This window comes from Panulirus ornatus, chromosome 67 (assembly GCF_036320965.1).
Source record: "Panulirus ornatus isolate Po-2019 chromosome 67, ASM3632096v1, whole genome shotgun sequence".
NCBI classification, from domain to species: Eukaryota; Metazoa; Arthropoda; class Malacostraca; order Decapoda; family Palinuridae; genus Panulirus; species Panulirus ornatus.
The window spans coordinates 1,555,129-1,579,338 of NC_092290.1; the positions used below are offsets into that span (position 1 = coordinate 1,555,129).

A 24,210-nucleotide genomic window follows, 5' to 3' on the forward strand; every position below is an offset into this window, starting at 1 on the left:
TGGCCCAAGACATATGCTAAAAACAATAGAAAGTGAAACTTTGGGATAGAAGATAAATCTCGTATAATACATCTCGAGGAAAGGAAAAATGAGGAGACTGGGGAAAATATAGATAAAATAAATTTGAGTTCCGGTGCTTGCAGACCTGACTTATAAAGGTAGAAAGGTTACAGGAAGAAGGAAAGACGACAAATAAACGTTAGTTTCACACTTCGCTGTTGGAGGTCGAGAGTGGTCCCACGAACACCTCACAAGGCATTCCAGCCGTGTTACACCTTCCACGACGTTCATAATTCATATACGGAGCAGCGTCGCCTGATTCAAGTTAGATATGCTCACAATACTAAAACATAATCAAATCTGAGTAATTCTTGAGTTAATACGCGTATTACCAAATCGAATAAATCTAATTTAACCAAATTTCAGATTATGATTTCTTGATAAAAGCGGGAGAACGTGACCAAACATTCGCAACGTTCAACGAGTTGTGAGACTACACAAGTTTTACCATATGACTTTGTTGCTCAATAAAAGACCACGAGATCATGAGCAGAACACATTACTATCGGCATTAAGGTGACGACGGAGGAATTTCCCAAGGCGGCACAGTTTGGGTCACCTAAGCTGGATTCCCTGACAGGGCCATCGCCCCATCATGAGTTGTCTCTCGTTTCATATATGTTATATCGTATATATATATATATATATATATATATATATATATATATATATATATATATATATATATATATATATATATATATTGACCAGAACTCTGAAATAGATATAGTATTAACCAGCTTTGGAGTAAGCATAAATCTTATAGCCTGAATCTCTTTATCTATGTAGATAAATTTTCAAGTGGTGTAAGGATAATATTCAGATCATTTGATAAAGATTTTTCGAAAATCTTGAACGCCTGATTGACGTACACCACAGTGTAAGCAGTGCAGCATAAACAAAACATCCAATACATAACATTGTCTTGAGACCAGTAAATGTGTAGCTTGTAGCCATGACCGTTATCTGGATCTTCATATGTTGTATTCTTATATCAACAAAAGTGTCAGGCCTTTAATATATATTTTTATAGAGATACGTGACACTCAAAACATTACAGTAATGGTGCATACAGATGGCGTCAGTACAATAGCTCAGTAAAGCCTGGCCTCGTATTCTGTAACTCGTAAAGTTAATAGGGAAAACGAAGAAACATCCTGATGCTGCCTTTGTAGGGTTTGGGTCTGGTTCCCTTCATCGGTAGTGTGTTGCGATCAGGATAACCTATTAGGCAGATCCTGTAACCCTCAAGTGATCTTGCCACGGCAACATGACACCTCTGCCATGTTCACTAACTGATGTAGAATAACGGGATGGGTCTTTGGAAATAGTGTTTGGTTCTCTTCTTTCCACAATTATGATCGTATCGCACTAATTTCTTTTTGGTGAAAAACGTTTTTTTGGCAGTAAAATGTGACCCATGCACCGAGCTGGTTCACAACATTTCTCCGACCTTTAACTTGTTCCAAGGTATCTTGAGGAGTCAACTTTGGTTTCAAAAGAACATTTCTTTAACAGACCGCTCATACCATAGAGATCGTAAGGGATGAGGTATTGCATGGTTAGGTAATATTATGTTTTCTATTTTATAAAACTATCATTTTCATTTAACTAATGAGAAATGTTACGATACGGAACATGGAGTCGCTGTAATGGTGAACGTCTTGATTCAGTTGCCAGCTCTCACTACAACAACAACAATAACCTTCACTTGTATATCAATATGATGCATCTAGAATTCATTTCAAAAGCTTACTTCAGACATATGCCTATGTGGATAATGATATGCATAAATTGACCCAGTCATTGCTCTCTATTTAACCTAACATTGCATATCAGAAATGGCCAACATGGCATTATAACAGTGACGTAGTTTGTTCTCAGGACCACAGATATCTACACATAACCAGCAGGATGTGTTTGTTACATTCGGTTGTTGGTGTAAGCTGAAGCTGAGAGTTGACCAAGACAGTGTTGTGGTCTGAACAACTGGAGGTCCTTGGTTGATTCTGACGTCGTTGATTATCGGCTCCGTGGGAAGGAGTCGGCCACAGTTGTAATAATAATCAGCTGAAACTTGATGGCCTTTAACGTTTACAGTGAGTAAAGAGACTTCGTTAAACTTATGTGTTAGATATCACTGACATTCAAAGTTGATTTAAATGCAGACTTAGAATAATACGTTCAAACCAAGAAATCCACTCCACTCCAGTGATTCATTCAAGACGATGATAATTGTGGCTTTTGACATTTTCAAACTTTTTATATTACCGTTGTCATATGTATTCCCTGAGCCATTGGAAATTCCTATATTTTCACTATACTCGAGTGTCGGCCACGGACGGGATAGATCACGTAGACAGTGACTTTTTGACGGCACTGGCGTCGGTCCACACACGAGTCACATTCACGCACATGGAACATCGGCCTTCGAGGCTTCCTGTCACGTTACATCGCAGAAACCGTCTGTAGATTTTCAGTATCTCTTAAGTGTAATTCTGCTCCTCCTGCTAGTACGTAGGTGTATTGAAGAGGGTATTATCACTAATGGGAGACAGTGACGTTAGAAGAGTGTAAAATCGAGCTTAACAATTAGAACGCTTAACCTTTCGCTTCAAATACTATCCCAAGGACACGTATCTTCCCTCTGTATCCGAAACCTTAAATCCCTTTAAGCGCAGATATGGTAAGGAAGTTCATGTTTCCCGAGTGTATATAAGTACCGTGAGGACTGGATGTGTGTCTGATCAAACATGGACGTGGAAGGAGATATAATAATAAAGCGTCACATCGCACACTGACTGACATGTTACACAGTTCAGGACCTGGGGAAGATGATCTCTCACATCATTGTGTAGCTTAGTATTTTCACGTGTCATGTATGGTGCTAACTGGGAGAGGATGACGGGCTGGTTTCACACAACCAGTTTACTTTGGAGGATTCTTATCACAGGATATAGATAACTTCAGTTCTATAGTTTCATCGTTGATATACTTTTAAACGCTAGGGTATGCTGGATCATTCGTTAATCCAGTTAACACATTTTAGCTCTAAAGTAACTCGATCACACAGACTCACCCGTAAACATCGTCATCCCCAAAGTTGTCACCATCACTCAAGCCCACCGTACCCCGGGCGGCACCTGAGGCCTGAGGCTTCGCTAGGTTCATTAGGAGGATGGCTGTCGCGACGGTGCACCTGAATGATGTTGTCTTCCCTTCGTTACGGTATCATTTTGGAAAAAATCATCATTGGCAGTAATTATATTGATTATATTCTTACTGATATGTAATCACTGCAGTTCGTATTCACGTTTTTGTGAATGGGCCATATTATGGAGTCGGTCCACACTCAGGGTTTGTTTCAATAAAACTACTACTCGGTAAGAAGTTGCTTGCAGTGAGTGTTGCATTCATCTTTCACTGCACCATCTTCTTAAGTTGCCTTTGGTGATGCATTTACTACCTAAAGCATTATAAAGAATTAGGGCATTTTGTGAGGATTTGTATTGGTCTGATGGTTCGAAACGGCTTCACTTCAGCTCGAAGCTGAAGGGTTCGTGAAACAGTGAGAGACTAGTGCTACAGTTGAAGGCGAGCAAGTAGGGTGTGTGTTGGGAGGACTTCCGGGTATAGGACGACACCTGAGTGTGAGCTAAGAGGACTTCCAGATGTAAGGACGACTCTGAGTGTTAGCTGTCACAGTTTCTTCGCCACTATGGACAGTCAAACATTGTACGTAAGGAAATATATATGTAAATACCTTTTCTCATTCGGTTGTTACGGTCCTTACGGATGGAGTATATATAGTTAGGCTGAGCTAAATACTAATGAGTTGTCATGGCCAGAAATTATGCATATGATCTTATACGAACGTCAGTATATCGTGTTAAGTGAGCTGGTACATTGAAGGTAACAAGGGCGAGTCATTGTATCGGGGTCATACATCGTGCCGGACCATAATGTTAGGCAACGAGCGGGTCGTGGTGTAGCCGGCCAGTGGAATGTTATTATGTTAGGCTGTACATTCGGCCAGCAGGAGAAGAGTACAGTATGTAACTACACTTGGGGATAGCATTTAATGAGGACGTGTAGGAACTGCACTGAGCTGCAGACGATTAGCAAGTTGGATGACCCTGAATTCAGAAATATAAAAGTACACAACAATGGTTGGTTTAGCACATGGAAGAGAACCAGGTGGGTTGAACGGTGGGCTGAAGGTAGGAAGGTGGGACTGAACCGTACGTAGTAGATAGGAAGTGGACTGGATTGTGGGCAGACGATGGGAGGATGGACTGAACTGTGGGCAGAAGATTAAGAGGTGGATTGAATGGATACCACGAGGACGGGGCCTGGCTAGGCTCTGAGGCTGATGTGTGTCAGTGACACAATTAGGGAAGAGAGAGAGGAGTTTTTATTCCTACCTGCCATTCTTTAACCCGAGATAGGACCCTCACGTTGCCAGGCGGGGGGGGGGGGGGGAATCTCATTCCTCCGTGTTAGAGTTGGCTGGATTTGGAATGTGACCGCGAGAGAACCCCCTTTTTTTTTTTATCAGGTATTGTTGGGGTAGGTAGGGAGGGATTAGACAGGGGAGAGTACGGTCGAAGAATAGACAGGTTGTACAGGTTAATAATGGAGGTTACGCTGTAGTGTGTAGGAGGTTTGTTGGATGCCTTTATTTGCTGCCATTCTCCAGCATAATGTGTGTGTGTGTGTGTGTGTGTGTGTGATTTTGTCCTTTGATTTAGGAAGGAATTGGTCCGAAGTAAGCTAAGAATTATTGTTTGTGTATATTGACGGACGATTGCAGGTATCCTTTGGACTGTGGAACTGTGATACATTTTCAGCGTTGTCAAGGTCCTGCGTTTCTCTCTCTAGCATGTCTCTCCATTGTCTTCGAGTTTCTGCCACATTTTGTGGAGTTGAGGTGCTATTATCATCGTATCCTATGTACTGATACGGTCATAGGAAGCTGAATATCGACACTGCCCAAAAACTTAGAAATAGATAGTGTCAAGATGATTAAGTTGATTGTACTTCAATATGTGTGTAAGACGATAGACAATGGGGAGGGATCTTAAGCCCCTGTTATATATGTATCTCTGTGTTGTAAGTAGCGGCCATTAATTTACTGAGGAGAGGATGCTGGTACTGTGGCGTATTGGGGAGTTGCCAGGTAGCGGAACAAACATGGGGAGTGAGGAATGGCATTTGACTATAGTACCTCCGAGATCATCAGCCCTTGCTAGTATTTATGCATATCTTACTGATGGCTTTATATTTAGTTTATTTTTGTTTGTAGGTTATTATCTTCTAGGGCGCGGGGTGAAAAAATCTCAAAATATTCGATATGTTAGAATATTAATGAAATACTGACAAGCGAAGGTTGGAGTGTACGCAAACTTTGAACGCTTCCATTCAAACCAATCATTTGTCATATTTCTGTACCATAAACTAGCGGAAACTGGCTACGAAGCAGTATCGAATATGCCGTGACTGAAGTATCGATCACTGTACTCAAGGTTTGGGCGTCTGGTCACATGAGAAGTATGTTAAGTGACGTAGCGATGGACCGTGGATGATAGCGTTAGGTTCTGGCGTTCTTCACCAACAGGCAGCCCCCGCGACGCTTGGTGTGTGGAGGGACCTTATTCAACATAAAAGATCTTAATGTTTTAAGTTAGAGGAAAACGATTAGCAACTCGCGTCGTACTGAGTATTTCTTATCAATAATGGAGAAGTTTGATATACATGGGGCCACTTAAGGCGGCTTACTTTAAATCGGTGAACAACCAGTGATCACTAGAAATCATGGTTCCCTCCAGACTTAGTAGCCTTCCGACGTATAACTGAGGAAAACCAAGTTTTCTTTGAATGCTCGTTCCTGCGAAGGCCGCAGTGGAACGGCGTTGCTTCATAGAAGACCACAAACTCACCCGACTACCCATCCGTCCACAAGTTGTGTCGAGTTACACTGCCAAGGTATCGCGCAGGTGATCAAATGAAACAATTCGTTCTTGTTGAGCCGATCGGTAGAGCGAGTCCGTACACTACCGTTATGTGACGTACATGTTATTTTCTCCGTGTCTTGGTGCAGGCTGGTTGTATTGGCAGTCCGTAGGAGTCATTTGCCTTATACGTTGACCCAAATCGCCTTTATAAGATATAATTTATTGTTAGCCTATTAAACATACATTAAACACGCCTTCTTAGCTGCATCACAGATGCTGGAGTATATGATCATGGTATTTTTCTCATGTAGTTGATGATACAACCAGTTCGAGCGTCCTGCAGTGTAAGTAATGTTGGTGGAAGGTTGACCTGCTCAAGGTCACCTGAAGCGGTGGGAGGGAAGGAGGGAAGCCAGTCTCTCCTTACCTCGGGGAGCGGGAACAAGACAGTCGTTTGCCAAGTGCAGTTCGTAACGTGCTCAGGGATACATACAGTAGTGAACCTCAGTGTTAAGGTAAGGTAGTAGAAGGAAGGACGCATGGTGTGCTACAACCAAGAAATGATGTATTGTAATCTACTCGGCGAAGAAGCCTAGTCGACTATTATTCTGGTTTACACGTGCAGACTAGTTAGTTCTTTTAGGACAAGGATATAGAGATTAATTAGATCTTGGCACAGGCAAGTAGTTATTTCTGCCTCTGTAACCAGATCATGTCTTGCCACTAACTTTATTACCACTCCACTGTGGATAAGTGAGAGAGAGAGAGAGAGAGAGAGAGAGAGAGAGAGAGAGAGAGAGAGAGAGAGAGAGAGAGAGAGAGAGAGAGAATTAAGGCACTGTTACAGCAGTCTTTCCAACATTAGGGTCAAACCGGTAGAAAAATAAATCTGGTTTTCATGTAATGACAGGCGGTTTGTCCGAGTTGTTAAAAGACACGATCGTTAAGAGTCCCACATTTTAGCTGTGGAAGGCGAACAAGCATCGTATCATCCAATCCTCAAGTTACTACAGTACATGGGTACGTTGTGGCTTACTCAGGCAGAGGTACTCACGCAGCCAGCCGTTGAGAGCACAGAAGCCACTGTAATATGTGAGATGCAACATTTCGGCGGAAAAAAGGGAGAAAGGGGAGGTGAGATGGACTGCCATATTTTGTGTAAGATGTCGACGTCAAATTATGGCTACTGTGTGCGTAATTGCTTACGTATGAATACCTCTTCGTAGAGTACTGTCTGGGATGTGTACATTCGTGTAACCCCTTCTCATGAATATCAATTATCCGCCATGAAACTGTTTAAGGGTTGTTGTAGTTTACAGTTTCATCATTTGATTTATTGGTTAGATTCATCCACTTCTCAAATGCTACAAAAACACTTCACTATTTTTATAACAAGTTTGTTCCTTAATATCATGTTACGTCGTCTAATTTTGTATATGAATCGTTGTATGGTGTTTGCTTGGGGTACGCAGTGGCTGTTATATCTGTTAATGCTACTTACAATGACTTCATGTATAGACTGTATATACGCGACGTTTCATGTGCACCCACCCGTCCATCTCGCCAGTTATACCACCTCCCCTTGTAGTGACGTCAGTTGGTGCTGTAGTGACGGCCGTATGCTTACGTCATGCAATACTCCTTCCATAACACTTATCAATGAGCATAAGCACTTCTAGCAGTTTGTGAACACCAACCTTCAGTCTATTGGTTCTGTCAATAGTTGGTGAAGAAACACAGACCCTTCGTGTGTTAGTTTCAGGAGAATAGAGACGTGATAGGTGGATAAATGTTTACTAGCCATCATTGCCTTGAAAGCATTACTATCAGCTTTAGGAAGATATTTAGCCTGTCATATCTCGATAGTGGAAGACCTAGTATATATGTGATGATGAAAGACCATTGTGCATTATATCTATTATTATTGTTAATATTATTAGTAGTATTATTATTAAGATACAGAAAAGAGGTTGACGAAGGGAAATAAAGTGGGGAAACAGAAGTCAATTTAGAGATGTGTGATGTAAGTTGATTGACGTTTATGAACGATTAACAGACAGTACTTTTTGGTGACATGTATAGTGATGAGGTACATGACAAGCCACTTTGGCGCTCTGGGTACCGGAAGATCTCGAGTGACATTACCGTCTGCATCAGGGGAACTCAAACATATACTGATGTTCATTGCAGCCGGTTATTCCTGTCTCGTGAGTTTTTGCGTGGTTGCATGAGAGAGAGAGAGAGAGAGAGAGAGAGAGAGAGAGAGAGAGAGAGAGAGAGAGAGAGAGAGTAAAAAGTGAATAGAAGGGGAAATAGGAAAGTGCAGACGGAAAGTTCAAATAGAAGGAAAGGTATCAGGATAGGAAATAGCGGGCCTGCATCCACGGAATTATTATTAATGATTAATGACATCAAATCGAACAGAGAAATCTGATGAACGTCTAATGAACTCTTGTCTTGTGTAGGCGTACCTGGGTGTGGGTAGCGTGACAAGCCCAGGTCAATATGTAGCCTCGTGTAGACAGTCGTACTTACTGCTAATGCTACACATTTGCTAAAGTAACAATCTATGACGATTTGTGTTCAAGAAAGCTTTTATGTCTGGCAATTAGGAGTTTGTGAGCACTTCACTTAAACACATTTACTAGTGTTTGTTCCGTCATGCAGATGTTGAACAAGTAGTAGTACAGAACAGAGGAGCACGCGAGACAGCTCATGTGTTTACTTCTTTCATGAAGGGTAGTTATCAGCACTTACAGACTAGGATAAACAAACCAACCGGTCAGAAAGTAAAAAAGTAGTTTTAGGCTGAATTAAAGTGAAATTGATAGTTGAAACACGTGTTGGACGATCCCTGGTTATGACGACCTGGACATTGACCTGACCTTAAAGTGGTCAGTTCACAGGTCATCATACCGAGGTTGTGCCGCCGTGGTCATACGGTTATGATGACGGCGGTTGGTTGATTCGAGTTAGCCAAGACCAGTAGCAGAAATTAGATTAACTAAATGATTAACTAAGTGATTAGAAGTCTAAATGATTGTTTGGGAAGGAAAAGTAGACTAAGCCACACAAGAAGACGACCCAAAGAAACCTTACATAGCCCGTATGTTAAGCGGACCGACAAAGTTTAATATAGATGCCGTGGCCTGGGTGATCTTACTTAGTCTTCCAACACGGCTTACAAACAGTGCTAACCAAGAATGCTCAAGATCAGCCTTTCAAGGAAACCTTACAACAAAGTCTCGCAGCTTAGGTCATTACAGATATTTATTAGACTCCACGAACATCCACGAGCAACACCGTCTCACAGACCTCGCAGCTGTAGCTGATTTCTAACATTAAGGCAACAGCAGTCACGAACAACTGTCCAGTATGACCAACAGATCTCACTGTGAGTCACCATTACCATCAGCAGGTAGAGATGGACCATCCTCTAGCAGCAGGTAGAGACGGGCCTTCCCCACCAGCAGCAGGTAGAGAGGGCCCTCCTCACCAGCAGCAGGTAGAGAGGGCCCTCCTCACCAGCAGCAGGTAGAGACGGGCCATCCCACCAGCAACAGGTAGAGATGTGCCATCCCCACCAGCAGCAGGTAGAGAGACGAGCCATCCTCACCAGCAGCAGGTAGAGACGAGCCATCCCTGCCAGCAGCAGGTAGAGACGGACCCTCCTTACCAGCAGAGGTAAGCCAGTGGCGGCGGCGGCACCAAAATACACCAGCAGTGTGGCAACCACTCCATCGCTGCTCCCTCCCCACCTCTGTCTTTTCCCTCTTCTCTTTATTGCTTCTCCCCCTTTCTCGTTTGCTTTGAAGTCCTGCATTCCGCCTTTGTTAGTTCTCATCCTCTCTTTAGATTCTCATCATTTTAAGTAAAGCCATTTTCTTTGGTCTGATCCTTTTTTATCACTTTTATTTTCCTCCTTTCCCTCTTATTTTTTTCTCTTTAATGTATACATTATTACCCTTTGACCATTTCTTCCTCCATTTACTTGTCTTTCTTTTATTTTTGGTTGTGTTACCTCATTTCTTTCTTGAGTTGCATTTTTTTAGTATTCCATTTCTTTCTATAACTTACCTTCTCACATTCCTACTTCTCTTCCCATTCATTCTCATACTTTTATGATAAAGAAAGATAATAGTGAATGAAATCAAGTAGAAATGTATAATTGGCTGATGTTGCCTGACAGATGTTGACCAGTGTGCATTAGGAGGCCTGTGGTCCAGCTGTCAGGACGCTGCTCCAGCCGTTGTGGCCATAAGGTGTGGGAATCAGCTGCTCTAATGCAGGATCGGAAAGTTTCTTTCACTCATTACGTCCACTTCTGAACAGACGTGACTGAAACTCCTGCTGCTGTTGCTGGCTTCCAGGTCTGCAGCTTTGCTTGGTCATCGGTGTCTGTCCATCCTGTGTGGCTGTACGTCCACAGGCGGGTGGTGACGGTGATGGGTGGCACTACACCAGCAGACGTATATCTGAAAACGATTCGAAAAACACATACCCGTCAGGGTGATACGGCAGAGCCCTGGTCATGGAGTCTTTTCCTGTGTATCGGTCCTTCCTAAGCAGCCTTTAATATTACCGTACGTTGAAATTGTGTTTATACTCATATTGTCTTGCTGCTTATTTTCTAAATATGACAATACCAGCTAAGCTTTGTGTCCAACCAGCTATCAGATCTGAGTGAACAGGGTATAGGCTACTATGAAAAATGAATATACCGTATATACTCGTCTATAAGTCTACGTCGTGTACAAGTCAACCCTTGATTTTTGGCCAAGAGAACATTGATTTATGATATGCCTCGTGTGTTGGTCGACCCAAGTTTTTGAGGGTAATGGAACAACAAATTAGGGTAATATAGCACCATATTATATGGCATACAAAACTCGTTTCAGAAAATCCTCGCGAAAACACTCTACGTCCTATAAACTGAGGTTCGCTGAGCCTGAATCACCGAGCGTCGAAGGCAAATTGTTTACCATATTATTACGGCATTTTAAACTGAAACGCGGGGAGTTTCAGCAAAAATATTGTATATGTTTATTCGTTTTTCTTCAAATCAATTAGGATAGAAAATAATTGTAATACAACAGTTTAACTGAATATTATTCGGAAAGCGATTTCGGTAATATCTTTTAAACCACGAAATACAGCAAAAGTAAAGTTTTTATGATTTTATCCAACTTTCCACTGTAATGCGTACGTCATTTCAGCAAAAAGATTACAATTCCGTGAATGTATTATTTCAAGCAGCTGTAAAGAGAATATAATTGTAATATAACAGTATTTTAACCGAAAACTATTAAAAAACGAGTAACATCTATTGAACAATGGAAGGTTAGGTTTTCGTAATGTATTTTATCCTATTTTACATTGAAATACATCACGTTTCAGCAAAACTACTATTCATTTTTGAGAATATGCTCATTCAGGCACAGTTGAGGTAAAATATACTTGTGATGTAAATATTTTAGGATAGCCAAGCCGCCTAGCACGGATGATGGTGATCCTACCGTTAGCTTGCCAAGTAACCCCGTGGCTGCCTCCCGAGGGAGCGGAGGCTGAGGCTGCTTCGTCTTTTTGAACGTTCACTGGCGAGCTTTCACAGGAGCCAAGTAATGTGGGTCGCCTTGTTAGGAGTCTCCCCTCCGGTAGGTAGGTCCTTCTGTTGTGAGTTGTCTATGTGTCGATTGTTTTTGTAACGTCCGTTACATAGTTGGCTTCTAACAACACATGGTCAAGAGGTTGTCATATGATTAATGTAGCTCCCTGGCGCGGCGGCTGCACCTCAACTGGTATGTCTGCGTTAACGTTCGGGACGAGCGTCTGTATATCTGTCCTCACGGGCTTTACGTTCTCGTGTAAATTCTGTACAGAACCGAGAGGAACCATCGTCATCTTGGCGTGTTCCGCACTGCAGGTACAGCTGCAGAATCCGTAAATCTAGGTAGGACTGAGGACGTTGTTGTGACTGAGGACGTACTGATGACATTGATGGATAATTATAAACGTGTGTACCAACGACAACCCCCACACAGACTATATATAGCCTAGTGTTGAGAGGAAAGATATTCCCCTGACCCTTGAACTATCACAGTAACACGTTATTGTTTTGTGAATTTTTTAGCAAAGACTAGAGTGACCTTGAGGATAAGGATAATAGTTATGCTGCCGAGGAATTCTCACGTTTTATGACAACATTGTGGCAATCGCTACATGTTGAAAAACTGTGTAACATCTGCACGCGTTACAGCTGGAGGAACGCCAGGGAACTACTTAACATCCAAGTATTCATACGAGACAAACGCCCGAAAAGACCCTTTAGAATAATACATGTTTCCTTTGTATGTCTGAGATAGTAAACCCCTTGCGTGTTTAGGTGTATTTGAAAGGACACGCACCTCAAAGTGTTTGTATGACATGTACTCCTTGAGCACAATACGACTCGAGCACGACCGTACGACCCATGGGCATGACGGCCTGAAATCTGACATGACCGATAAGGATTAGGTATCGGAGTGGCGTCGCTGGTGAAACAGAACATGAGAGCAATTAGGGAATGGTTAGAACTCGAAGCTTACCTTAATTTATAATAAACACCAATGTGGTACACGTACAGTACAACTGCGACGTAGTGGCACCAGAGGCCAGGTTGTGGAGGGAAGGAAAATTTTAACACGAGCAATGGAAGTACAAAATGAATACAAAAGTACTTATTTGACGTCACAGTAAATAAAATGTTCATGTATTGTTGATGTTCGTGGATAGTGATGTGCAGTGAAGTTGGTGTGGCAGCCGGTGTGATATAATGGTTCATTCTGATGTGGTGCAGTGGCTTCTGATGTGGAAGATATCATAATGAGATACCGTCCTTGTGATGCCTGCCTGTCTTGTGTCTTGACTGTGAAATGGTTGTGTTATCTGGTGTGGCAGAGGTTTGTGACTGGTCTCTGGAGTGTTCGTATGTGATAATGTGGTGTTCATTCTTTTATATCACCATAGACACACTTTCTTTTCTTGACAACATCTTGTAATTGCGGACAAGAAAACATTCCTGTGGACGGAACGTAAATATAGTATGGGACGCTCACCAAGCAGCGAAGGTGTATACAGATTCTCTCTCATATTGAGGTTCTTGATCTTAACCACTTGTTGAGGTGGTCGTGAATCGTCACTGATTATATATATATGGAGCTGCTCTGGGTCATTTTCTTAATGATTATGAAAATACAAATTTTGTACCGAGGGAATCCCGCGTCGTCGGTGTGTAAATAGGCGCGTGACAAGCGACCATCGTGAGCGGCCCTACGGGATATACTCATGTGTCGTTGCCTTATTAACGATCTGGGACACCGGTAGCACCCATAGCCTAGTTCTACGGGAATCGCATCTCCCTTTTTTTCTGGAGCCATCAACATACCTTCCATATATACAGCTCCTACACTTTTGTTCTACAGTCTACAATATACTTCGACAGATTGTCTATACCATTGTTCCTCTAGGGTATTGCCGCTACATGGGTTTGGTATGAACAAGTTGTGATTATTGTGTCCGTCAGAAATATTTTTTCTCTCTCTTTATTAGTGTTTGGGCCAATTATGTAGGAAATATTGCTCCTAGAAATGCCTGTCGTATCAGAGGCAATGCTGAGGTTGAAAGTATAGCTGATAATAAAGTAGCGTTTGGTTGATTTCGTTACAGTAGTATTATGCGTGGACAGGTCATTTTCCCGAATCAAACTGATCCTTACCTGACCTTGGTTACGTTGAAATATGGGTAGATTTGGTGAAACCCAAGGATTATTGTCTTCTTTTAGTGATGCTGCGGGTGTTTCCACGTCCTTGATAGTTTGGGAAGCATCCTTACTGCGGCATTTAAGTGAACCAGCGATTCCCACGGACCTATGGTCCGTGATCCCTGGAAGTGTGGTTATAAAATCATTATAGATATGATAATGCACTAGACTAAGGTTGTTACATTTCTTACTTTTTATCGTGATTTGGTAAACATGATGACGGGATGAAGGATATATGCTAGTGGATAGTGGTGTCTGGGATCACACGAGTGCGAGAACCCACACAGTCTAGCTCAGTGTGCCTGAAGTTCCGAGGGTGGCTAGACGTCCGCTGTCCCTCCCAGGCCCAGCAGCCTGCTTCCGTGGGTGATGTCACTTGACAAGCAACGTTTATCCTTTTGATATCGCGTTCAGATTTAGTGTTTAGAATCACAGGTGTTCGTTGTTGGTGGTGTCGTAGATATTTGCTGAAGATGAATGTTTTTCAAAAGTGACGCGTGGTGTGTGATTGTATTAAAGGTGAAGGCTAGAATAAGTTACGTTTGCAGTTATAGCTTAAGAACAGTTTTTGTGTCCCAGAATGTCACTTTATGTAGTTAGATATTCTCACTTTTGCAGAATATTTATAAAAGCATTATATTCATAAGTAAACGTTGTTGACAGTCCAAAATATTCATGGCCATTGCTGTGTTTGTCACCAAAATACTTGAACAACGGGTGTGAAGGGGTGGAGCCTGGCGGTGTGGGTCCGTCACTTTCTTGACAGGAAGGAAGCCATGCTCATGTGTACTACCGCCCGGTACCCCCCCTCCCTGGTTTGGGTGGGAAGATCAGTGATGTAAGCAGCCGGCCATGTATGTCAATGGGTGAGGAGGCGGACAGGCAGGTTTGTGGATGGTTGGGAATACAAGGTTTGTGATTAGTTGATATAGTTTGCAGGTGTGTGGGTAGGGACACAAGCGTATGGACGAGTGGGAGAAACAGACAGGTGTTTGGATAGGGAAAGACGAATCACTGAAAACAGAGTGTAAGTGCTGTCAAGTGTCATTTATATATATATATATATATATATATATATATATATATATATATATATATATATATATATATATATATAATGAACAGCTGGGTTGGCTGTGTATCGACTGCCACGCCCAGGATTCGAACAGGAGCGGGCCTATAATTAGTGTGACGTTTGCCACGACACACCACAGTAAGGATAATCATGGTATCACGAAGCATTGCAAATCCAAACCTAACCTAACCTATTGACCTAAAATTAGAAGTTCCCCAAACATTAGGTTACTACCGCTTTTTGTCTTGCAAAATCATCTTGACTGTGATAAAGTGGTGAACACCCACGCTGTTCGTGGCTAAACACTGTATGATGATCGCTCAATCCACTGCTGTCCCCAGAATATAAGGAACTCCGTAGATTGTTGCCCGGGAACTTTAAGAAATTATTATTATTGTTATTATTATTATTATTATTATTATTATTATTATTATTATTATTTTTCTAATAGGATGGTGACCTTTCGCGGGGGGGGGGGGGGGTTATGTTGTGGGTGGTTGTCACTGAAAATATTATCAGAGGTCGTATTAAAACACCACATGTGCCGTGACCAAGGTTACTAACGTGGATGATACTCGTGAAAGTTGGAAATATAGAGCGTTTCATTGTCACATGCACCACTTCAGCCCATGAGATATATCATGTTCCGTATTCAAACGCTTTTCGGTAGTCTAAAACGAAGGTAAGCTTACCACACCATGCAATAGTTGTGGATATTTTAGAATATTTTTGAAAGGCCGTGAGGATTGTAGATATAAATTAACGGCAGTGACATCAGACCAGCAGTGACCTAACCAGTGCCACAGCAAGAAAATATCAGACCAGTAAAGACAGCTACACGCGAGATGACAGTACTAAACTAACTGTGACGTAAGACCAGCAATGACGTCAAACTAAACCAATGACGCATGGCAGATCAGCTGTGACGTAAAACTAGACCACGAATATCAGCAGTGACGTAAAACTAGACCAGTTAAGAAGCACCGGCAGACCCGCAGTGACGTAACAAAACTGCTGACAACCCCAGGAGAGTGAGCACTTGAGACCAAGAATGACGCGACGCCGGTGATCAATACTTTTCAGAATCTTACTGTCATCATTTATCTGTCGTGTGTTGTTTACATTTTCTTCATTCAGTTGAAAATGGTACGAGGGTAATTCCAGAGTCTGAGTGAGCATAGTTCACCAGTGCGCCGGAGGGAAGCTGTTCCAGCTGATCTTACAGTGATGCATGTTTTCTTTCCTTCATCCGCCAGATCGTTAGGACTGACGAGTATTGCTGCGTGATCAGTAAATGGTAATTCTGCTTGCACCAGGAGCTAGGCTAATTTAATCATTTTGTAAGGTAATAGCTATACCAGTATAAGCTTAACGATTGAGTATTTCTATTGGGAAAATTAGTATTAGTATAACTTAGTATTACTAGTAGTGGTATTATTAGTAACTGTAGGGTTTTCATTACTGGGATTGGTAGGTGTATCAGGACTCGTAGAACAGTAACAATAGTTTCATTAACAATAGCAGGAAAAGTAACAGGGCCACAGTGGTCGTAGTAGTAGCTGCAGCTGGAGTGCCTGCAGGGGTAGCGGTATTGACAAGTGTAGTACAAGGTAATAGTAGCAGTGGCAACGTTATCAGCTGTTACAGCATCAGTGGTAACAGGAGCAGCAAGAGGAGCAATTGTTACATCAGTAGCAGTGTTACTGGTGTTAGTAATTGTGACAGCGGCAGCATATATTGATGTATGGCATAATGACTGTATTGACAGCACCAGTTATATCTGACGTTAGTAGCGACGTAGTAGTCGTGAATTATTATAGCAGCAATATTAGTATATAGCTGTAGCAGTAACGGCATATATGAGTAGCATCATGAGGTAGGTGGGAACATGAGCAGCAGAAGTGAGAGGGAGGGTAGCAAGGCTGCAGGCTGTTAAAGCTGAGCAGTCGCTGGGCTGTCTGCCGCACCGGCAGTACTGATGCTGGCCTGTCTGTAGCGCTAGCCTGTCTGTGGGGCAGGTTATGGTGCTGGCCAGTCTGTAGGGCATACAACCTGTCCATCAGACACTTGGCCACAGGGATTGGGATCATATGCTGTGAACTGGCTAGTGTATACTCTAGTCAATCAAATCCTTGACTTCAAGGTCTTTGCCTTCTTGTGTGGGTTGTGGGGTGTATCGGGAGGAAGGTAGGTTGGAGGAAATGGCCGGGTTTATGGAGGAAGGGAAAGGAAGGAGGCTGGTGACTCCTGCTCCTACGTCGTCAAATATGAGGCACAGAGCTGATCAGGTCTGGTGTGTGTGTGTGTGTGTGTGTGTTTGCTGTGGCGAGAACCGCAGCTTCCGGTGAAGCACCTGGACTCACCTGCCCTTCATTGTATTCATCTCATCTGACCCACCCCAGTGATAGAGTTAGGATGCAGTGGGTTGCCCCATCAAGTGGAGTACAAGTTCGTTCTCTCTCATCTTCCAGTTGCGTAGGATGTTGGGGAGAAAGGTCCTGTTCCTTTCCATGAAAAGCATCACCATGTCATACAGATAAGACTTTCAGTACGTGCCTCGCTGCCACCAAAGACATACACTGAAAGCACGGACTGTAGAACCCCTTTACTTCTTGGACATAGTTTGCCATCTTTAACCCCGATCCACCAAAATCTGGAGACGGAACCATATTTTAACAAATTAGTCAAAAACCTCCCTACTTTGAATGTATAAGATAAGCTAAATGGATTGTACATGGTCCACTGCCTCTCGCACATCGACTTTTCAGTATACCAGTGTACCCCGAGCCGTCTCGTTGTTTATTTCAAGTGTTTTGCGATTCGGATGGGAAAGCAGTAGAAGCAGGGCATAGGATACATGATTTGTAACGGAAGTAGAAGCTACGGTCAAAACTTCATATTGAAAGAATGATGGAAGGTGTAGTTGGTTCACAGACCACACCAGATTTCTGTGCACAGACCTCAGTTATTATCTGAACATTCATCTTCACTTTCTCCACAAGTGTTTAATTCCAAGAGCACCTCCCCACATACGGCAGTAGGGGGTAACGTTAGTACTGCTCGTTGCCTGGAGAGATATGGAACTCAGTTTTGCTGTATCTGAGCCTTTATTTTATACCAAAATGTTGTATAAGTACAGATGAAATAGTTGTTGAAATGTATGGAATTTGTCATTGTCAAATAGGCGAAGTGGCCGAACGTTACCTCCCTCACAGACAAGCAAGACATTGTCAAAAGTGAACGAAAAACTGTTGTTAGTTATCCTGCCTGCAAGTGGCGGTGATGTTTGACAGGAGTCACGTCTTTAAAAGCAAACATGCTAGCATTGGTTCTTTACCCGCACGCTGTATGCGGCCACCAGCTTAAGTGTCACAAATGAATGCATCTGCCTGGTTTCAATTCCTAAATATCAGTTTTCAGAGTAATTTGTCTTTTTGAAAGATGTCTATGATACTTATGTGACTTGAGTGTGTGTGCGTGCTTTTGCAATGTACTGATATGAAAACTTTCAGAGATTACATGAATTCTTGTGTTTGTATTAGAACTTTGTGTAAACATTATTGTGTGACAAATATCCAACATGTTTATGACAGTTTTCCACAGTATTTTTCTTGGTAGAAGTGGAATGTTCTTAAGATTCTCTGACAGATAGTAATCTAACCTGTTCATACTTTCAGGTCACCGATTGCACGTGAAAATATTCTAATGGTAATATTCTGTAGTTACTGCACTTGACGTTTTATACAATTATTAGTGTAGCACTTGTTCAACACCTGTACAGTGTAATCAGTTGGGGTAACGCCAAGTAAGATGTTCAGGAGGACAGATGTTGCTACCTAAAACTGCAACGGATGCAACGCCTCGCCCTGCATTGTACCGGACGATGTAGCCGTAGTTTAGCTGTCATTAACCTGTTGTGATACACTCCTGTGATATGGATGACTTGATCCGTCCACACCGCGGCCACCATGAATTCTGGAGCAGAACAGCGACGGGCGGGGACGGGGGCGGCCAGCCTCCAGCCGCCCACGGCTACCACCTTCGGGAGCCATCACCGGCGGTGGTCCACCACGGCCCGCCAGGAGAGGAGGTAATGGCTGACGCTGCTGGCTAGTCTTCCCCGTGTTGGACGCACATGGCTGCTCGCTCTGCACTACTGCACTTTTCCAACTTTAAGCACTTCGTGTCTTCTGTTATTGTTGTTAGATGTGGAACTTTGTGGCAGAGGTCGTAGGTACTCTGTGTATGTACTGTGCCTTCCTGCCAGAAAGACACGGAGACGTACATACTCGGTGTAGACCAAAGCTCATTAGAAATCATCTTAAGACAGCACATAATTTCTTTCTCTCGGCACCACTGCTTATAACGGACTATTGTTTCTTCCTACATAGCTAAAGGCAATAGAAGTAGAATCTTCAAGACTCATCACTGGCCACTTAAGACCTCACAGATGACAAAACTCTTTAAATGTTATTTATCTGCTCCAGACTCTTCTTAGCAGGTAACTATGTCGGCAACTGACCCCAGCCGAGCTGGCCGGCATGAACCCCCTAGCCAGACCATCTTCCTCAACAAGTTAGAAAAATGACAAAATGATTGTACAGAAACCCTTCACTTGTGCTCTGCTAAACTTCCATCTGAGATATTTGCCTGTGGTCTGTGGGTTCTAGGCCTGTGAGGACAAATACGTGTTACAAATACTATGTATACTTGTGACTTCACACCTATGTCCTAAGGCCTGGATGCATGTCCAGTAAACCTTCGTTTCCAAAACTTCTAGACCTGAATCCTTCTAGTCTTTATTCTGAGGATATGTATACATGATTTCCAATCTTAGGACCAAGAACTAATAAACAGCCACAGCGAATATGTTGCGATGGTTAAGCACGTATAGTACCGCATTTGCACTAGCACAGCTGTAGTTCTCTGCACCTGTATAGCACATCAGTAGCTTGTTGCATATATTTTGTACGTCACTTCATGTTTCCCAAATGTAGGCCAGAAAGTCATTGTAGAACATTGTTTAGGCTGTACGATGAACACATTGTAAAGCTCATGGATCCTATAATACATTTATATAAGACAGATGAAGGTAGGGAAAAATAATCGATAGGGAAGCTTCCCTATTCACTAGTCCTAGCTCTAGTAAATGGGCTGAAGTTCCAGACATCTGGCATCAGTAAATGATAGATCATGCTGGCATTGTTTTATGAATCTACCAGGCACCATACTTTAACGTAGGTCATATGTACACATATGTATTTTAGTTTCCCAAAAGTATTTTTCATACCAACAGTACACCATTCCTTCCTTGGCTCTACCTCTCGTAGAATATTTTCCAGATGTATTTCTCTTTGTAATTACCTCTCAGTCAAACAATTATGATTAGGACTGAATTATCTGTCATATGTAATGTATGTAGGGAAAGTCATGATATATATATATATATATGTATGTATATATATATATATAATTGACAGGCGTGCGAAAGAGAGACTTTTGGATGTTAATGTGCTGAGAGGTGCAACTGGAGGGATGTCTGATCATTATCTTGTGGAGGCTAAGGTGAAGATTAGTATGGGTTTTCAGAAAAGAGGAGTGAATGTTGGGGTGAAGAAGGTGGTGAGAGTAAGTGAGCTTGGGAAGGAGACCTGTGTGGGGAAGTACCAGGAGAGACTGTGTACAGAATGGAAAAAGGTGAGAACAATGGAAGTAAGGGGAGTGGGGGAGGAATGGGATGTATTTAGGGAATCAGTGATGGATTGCGCAAAAGATGCTTGTGGCATGAGAAGAGTGGGAGGTGGGCTGTTTAGAAAGGGTAGTGAGTGGTGGGATGAAGAAGTAAGAGTATTAGTGAAAGAGAAGAGAGAGGCATTTGGACGATTTTTGCAGGGAAAAAATGCAATTGAGTGGGAGAAGTATAAAAGAAAGAGACAGGAGGTCAAGAGAAAGGTGCAAGAGGTGAAAAAAAGGGCAAATGAGAGTTGGGGTGAGAGACTATCAGTAAATTTTAGGGAGAATAAAAAGATGTTCTGGAAGGAGGTAAATAGGGTGCGTAAGACAAGGGAGCAAATGGGAACTTCAGTGAAGGGCGTAAATGGGGAGGTGATAACAAGTAGCGGTGATGTGAGAAGGAGATGGAATGAGTATTTTGAAGGTTTGTTGAATGTGTCTGATGACAGAGTGGCAGATATAGGGTGTTTTGGTCGAGGTGGTGTGCAAAGTGAGAGGGTTAGGGAAAATGATTTGGTAAACAGAGAAGAGGTAGTAAAAGCTTTGCGGAAGATGAAAGCCGGCAAGGCAGCAGGTTTGGATGGTATTGCAGTGGAATTTATTAAAAAAGGGGGTGACTGTATTGTTGACTGGTTGGTAAGGTTATTTAATGTATGTATGACTCATGGTGAGGTGCCTGAGGATTGGCGGAATGCGTGCATAGTGCCATTGTACAAAGGCAAAGGGGATAAGAGTGAGTGCTCAAATTACAGAGGTATAAGTTTGTTGAGTATTCCTGGTAAATTATATGGGAGGGTATTGATTGAGAGGGTGAAGGCATGTACAGAGCATCAGATTGGGGAAGAGCAGTGCGGTTTCAGAAGTGGTAGAGGATGTGTGGATCAGGTGTTTGCTTTGAAGAATGTATGTGAGAAATACTTAGAAAAGCAAATGGATTTGTATGTAGCATTTATGGATCTGGAGAAGGCATATGATAGAGTTGATAGAGATGCTCTGTGGAAGGTATTAAGAATATATGGTGTGGGAGGCAAGTTGTTAGAAGCAGTGAAAAGTTTTTATCGAGGATGTAAGGCATGTGTACGTGTAGGAAGAGAGGAAAGTGATTGGTTCTCAGTGAATGTAGGTTTGCGGCAGGGGTGTGTGATGTCTCCATGGTTGTTTAATTTGTTTATGGATGGGGTTGTTAGGGAGGTAAATGCAAGAGTCCTGGAAAGAGGGGCAAGTATGAAGTCTGTTGGGGATGAGAGAGCTTGGGAAGTGAGTCAGTTGTTGTTCGCTGATGATACAGCACTGGTGGCTGATTCATGTGAGAAACTGCAGAAGCTGGTGACTGAGTTTGGTAAAGTGTGTGGAAGAAGAAAGTTAAGAGTAAATGGGAATAAGAGCAAGGTTATTAGGTACAGTAGGGGTGAGGGTCAAGTCAATTGGGAGGTGAGTTTGAATGGAGAAAAACTGGAGGAAGTGAAGTGTTTTAGATATCTGGGAGTGGATCTGGCAGCGGATGGAACCATGGAAGCGGAAGTGGATCATAGGGTGGGGGAGGGGGCGAAAATTTTGGGAGCCTTGAAAAATGTGTGGAAGTCGAGAACATTATCTCGGAAAGCAAAAATGGGTATGTTTGAAGGAATAGTGGTTCCAACAATGTTGTATGGTTGCGAGGCGTGGGCTATGGATAGAGATGTGCGCAGGAGGATGGATGTGCTGGAAATGAGATGTTTGAGGACAATGTGTGGTGTGAGGTGGTTTGATCGAGTAAGTAACGTAAGGGTAAGAGAGATGTGTGGAAATAAAAAGAGCGTGGTTGAGAGAGCAGAAGAGGGTGTTTTGAAATGGTTTGGGCACATGGAGAGAATGAGTGAGGAAAGATTGACCAAGAGGATATATGTGTCGGAGGTGGAGGGAACGAGGAGAAGAGGGAGACCAAATTGGAGGTGGAAAGATGGAGTGAAAAAGATTTTGTGTGATCGGGGCCTGAACATGCAGGAGGGTGAAAGGAGGGCAAGGAATAGAGTGAATTGGAGCCATGTGGTATACAGGGGTTGACGTGCTGTCAGTGGATTGAATCAAGGCATGTGAAGCGTCTGGGGTAAACCATGGAAAGCTGTGTAGGTATGTATATTTGCGTGTGTGGACGTGTGTATGTACATGTGTATGGGGGGGGGGGGGTTGGGCCATTTCTTTCGTCTGTTTCCTTGCGCTACCTCGCAAACGCGGGAGACAGCGACAAAGTATAAAAAAAAAAAAAAAAAAAAAATATATATATATATATATATATATATATATATATATATATATATATGTATATATATATATATATATATATATATATATATATATATATATATATATATATATATATATATATATATGCACATATGCGGCTGGGTATCCTTTCCACCCATATTCTTTTCTGAAGAAGCAAATCGTGGACATTGTTCTTGACGCTATCCCGCTCTCGTGGAAGATTGCAAATACGTGTATGTGTGTGTGTGTGTGTGTATATATATATATATATATATATATATATATATATATATATATATATATATATATATAATCCCTGGGGATAGGGGATTAAGAATACTTCCCACGTATTCCCTGCGTGTCGTAGAAGGCGACTAAAAGGGGAGGGAGCGGGGGGCTGGAAATCCTCCCCTCTCGTTTTTTTTTTATTATTTTTAATTTTCCAAAAGGAGGAACAGAGGGGGGGCCAGGTGAGGATATCCCACAAAGGCCCAGTCCTCTGTTCTTAACGCTACCTCGCTAACGCGGGAAATGAAGAATAGTTTAAAAGAAAATATATATATATATAAAAAAAAAAAAATATATATATATATATATATATATTTTTTTTTTTTTTTAGCTTTGTCGCTGTCTCCCGCGTTTGCGAGGTAGCGCAAGGAAACAGACGAAAGAAATGGCCCAACCCACCCCCATACACATGTATATACATACGTCCACACTCGCAAATATACATACCTACACAGCTTTCCATGGTTTACCCCAGACGCTTCACATGCCTTGATTCAATCCACTGACAGCACGTCAACACCGGTATACCACATCGCTCCAATTCACTCTATTCCTTGCCCTCCTTTCACCCTCCTGCATGTTCAGGCCCCGATCACACAAAGTCTTTTTCACTTCATCTTTCCACCTCCAATTTCGTCTCCCTCTTCTCCTCGTTCCCTCCACCTCCGACACATATATCCTCTTGGTCAATCTTTCCTCACTCATTCTCTCCATGTGCCCAAACCATTTCAAAACACCCTCTTCTGCTCTCTCAACCACGCTCTTTTTATTTCCACACATCTCTCTTACCCTTACGTTACTTACTCGATCAGACCACCTCACACCACACATTGTCCTCAAACATCTCATTTCCAGCACATCCATCCTCCTGCGCACAACTCTATCAATAGCCCACGCCTCGCAACCATACAACATTGTTGGAACCACTATTCCTTCAAACATACCCATTTTTGCTTTCCGAGATAATGTTCTCGACTTCCACACATTCTTCAAGGCTCCCAGGATTTTCGCCCCCTTCCCCAACCTATGATCCACTTCCGCTCCCATGTTTCCATCCG

At 42.5% G+C, this 24,210-nt stretch overlaps 1 protein-coding gene across 4 annotated transcripts in view; it reads left to right on the forward strand.

Moving 5' to 3' along the window:
* AQP (aquaporin) overlaps window positions 1-24,210 on the forward strand; it is a 36,284-nt gene that overhangs the window by 2,862 nt on the left and 9,212 nt on the right. Inside the window, exon 1 of one of the 4 annotated variants that reach the window (XM_071659162.1) lies at window positions 1,949-2,159. The exons of 1 other annotated variant lie outside the window; for it this stretch is intronic. Coding sequence is in view for 2 of the 3 variants with exons in the window: in XM_071659159.1 (XP_071515260.1) it covers window positions 6,329-6,529 (201 nt within the window). In the remaining variant the exon portion in view is untranslated. Of the gene's footprint in view, window positions 1-1,948; window positions 2,160-6,313; window positions 6,530-18,564; window positions 18,978-24,210 lie in introns of those variants that run through there. 2 more of the 4 variants (XM_071659159.1, XM_071659160.1) reach the window with 2 other exon arrangements.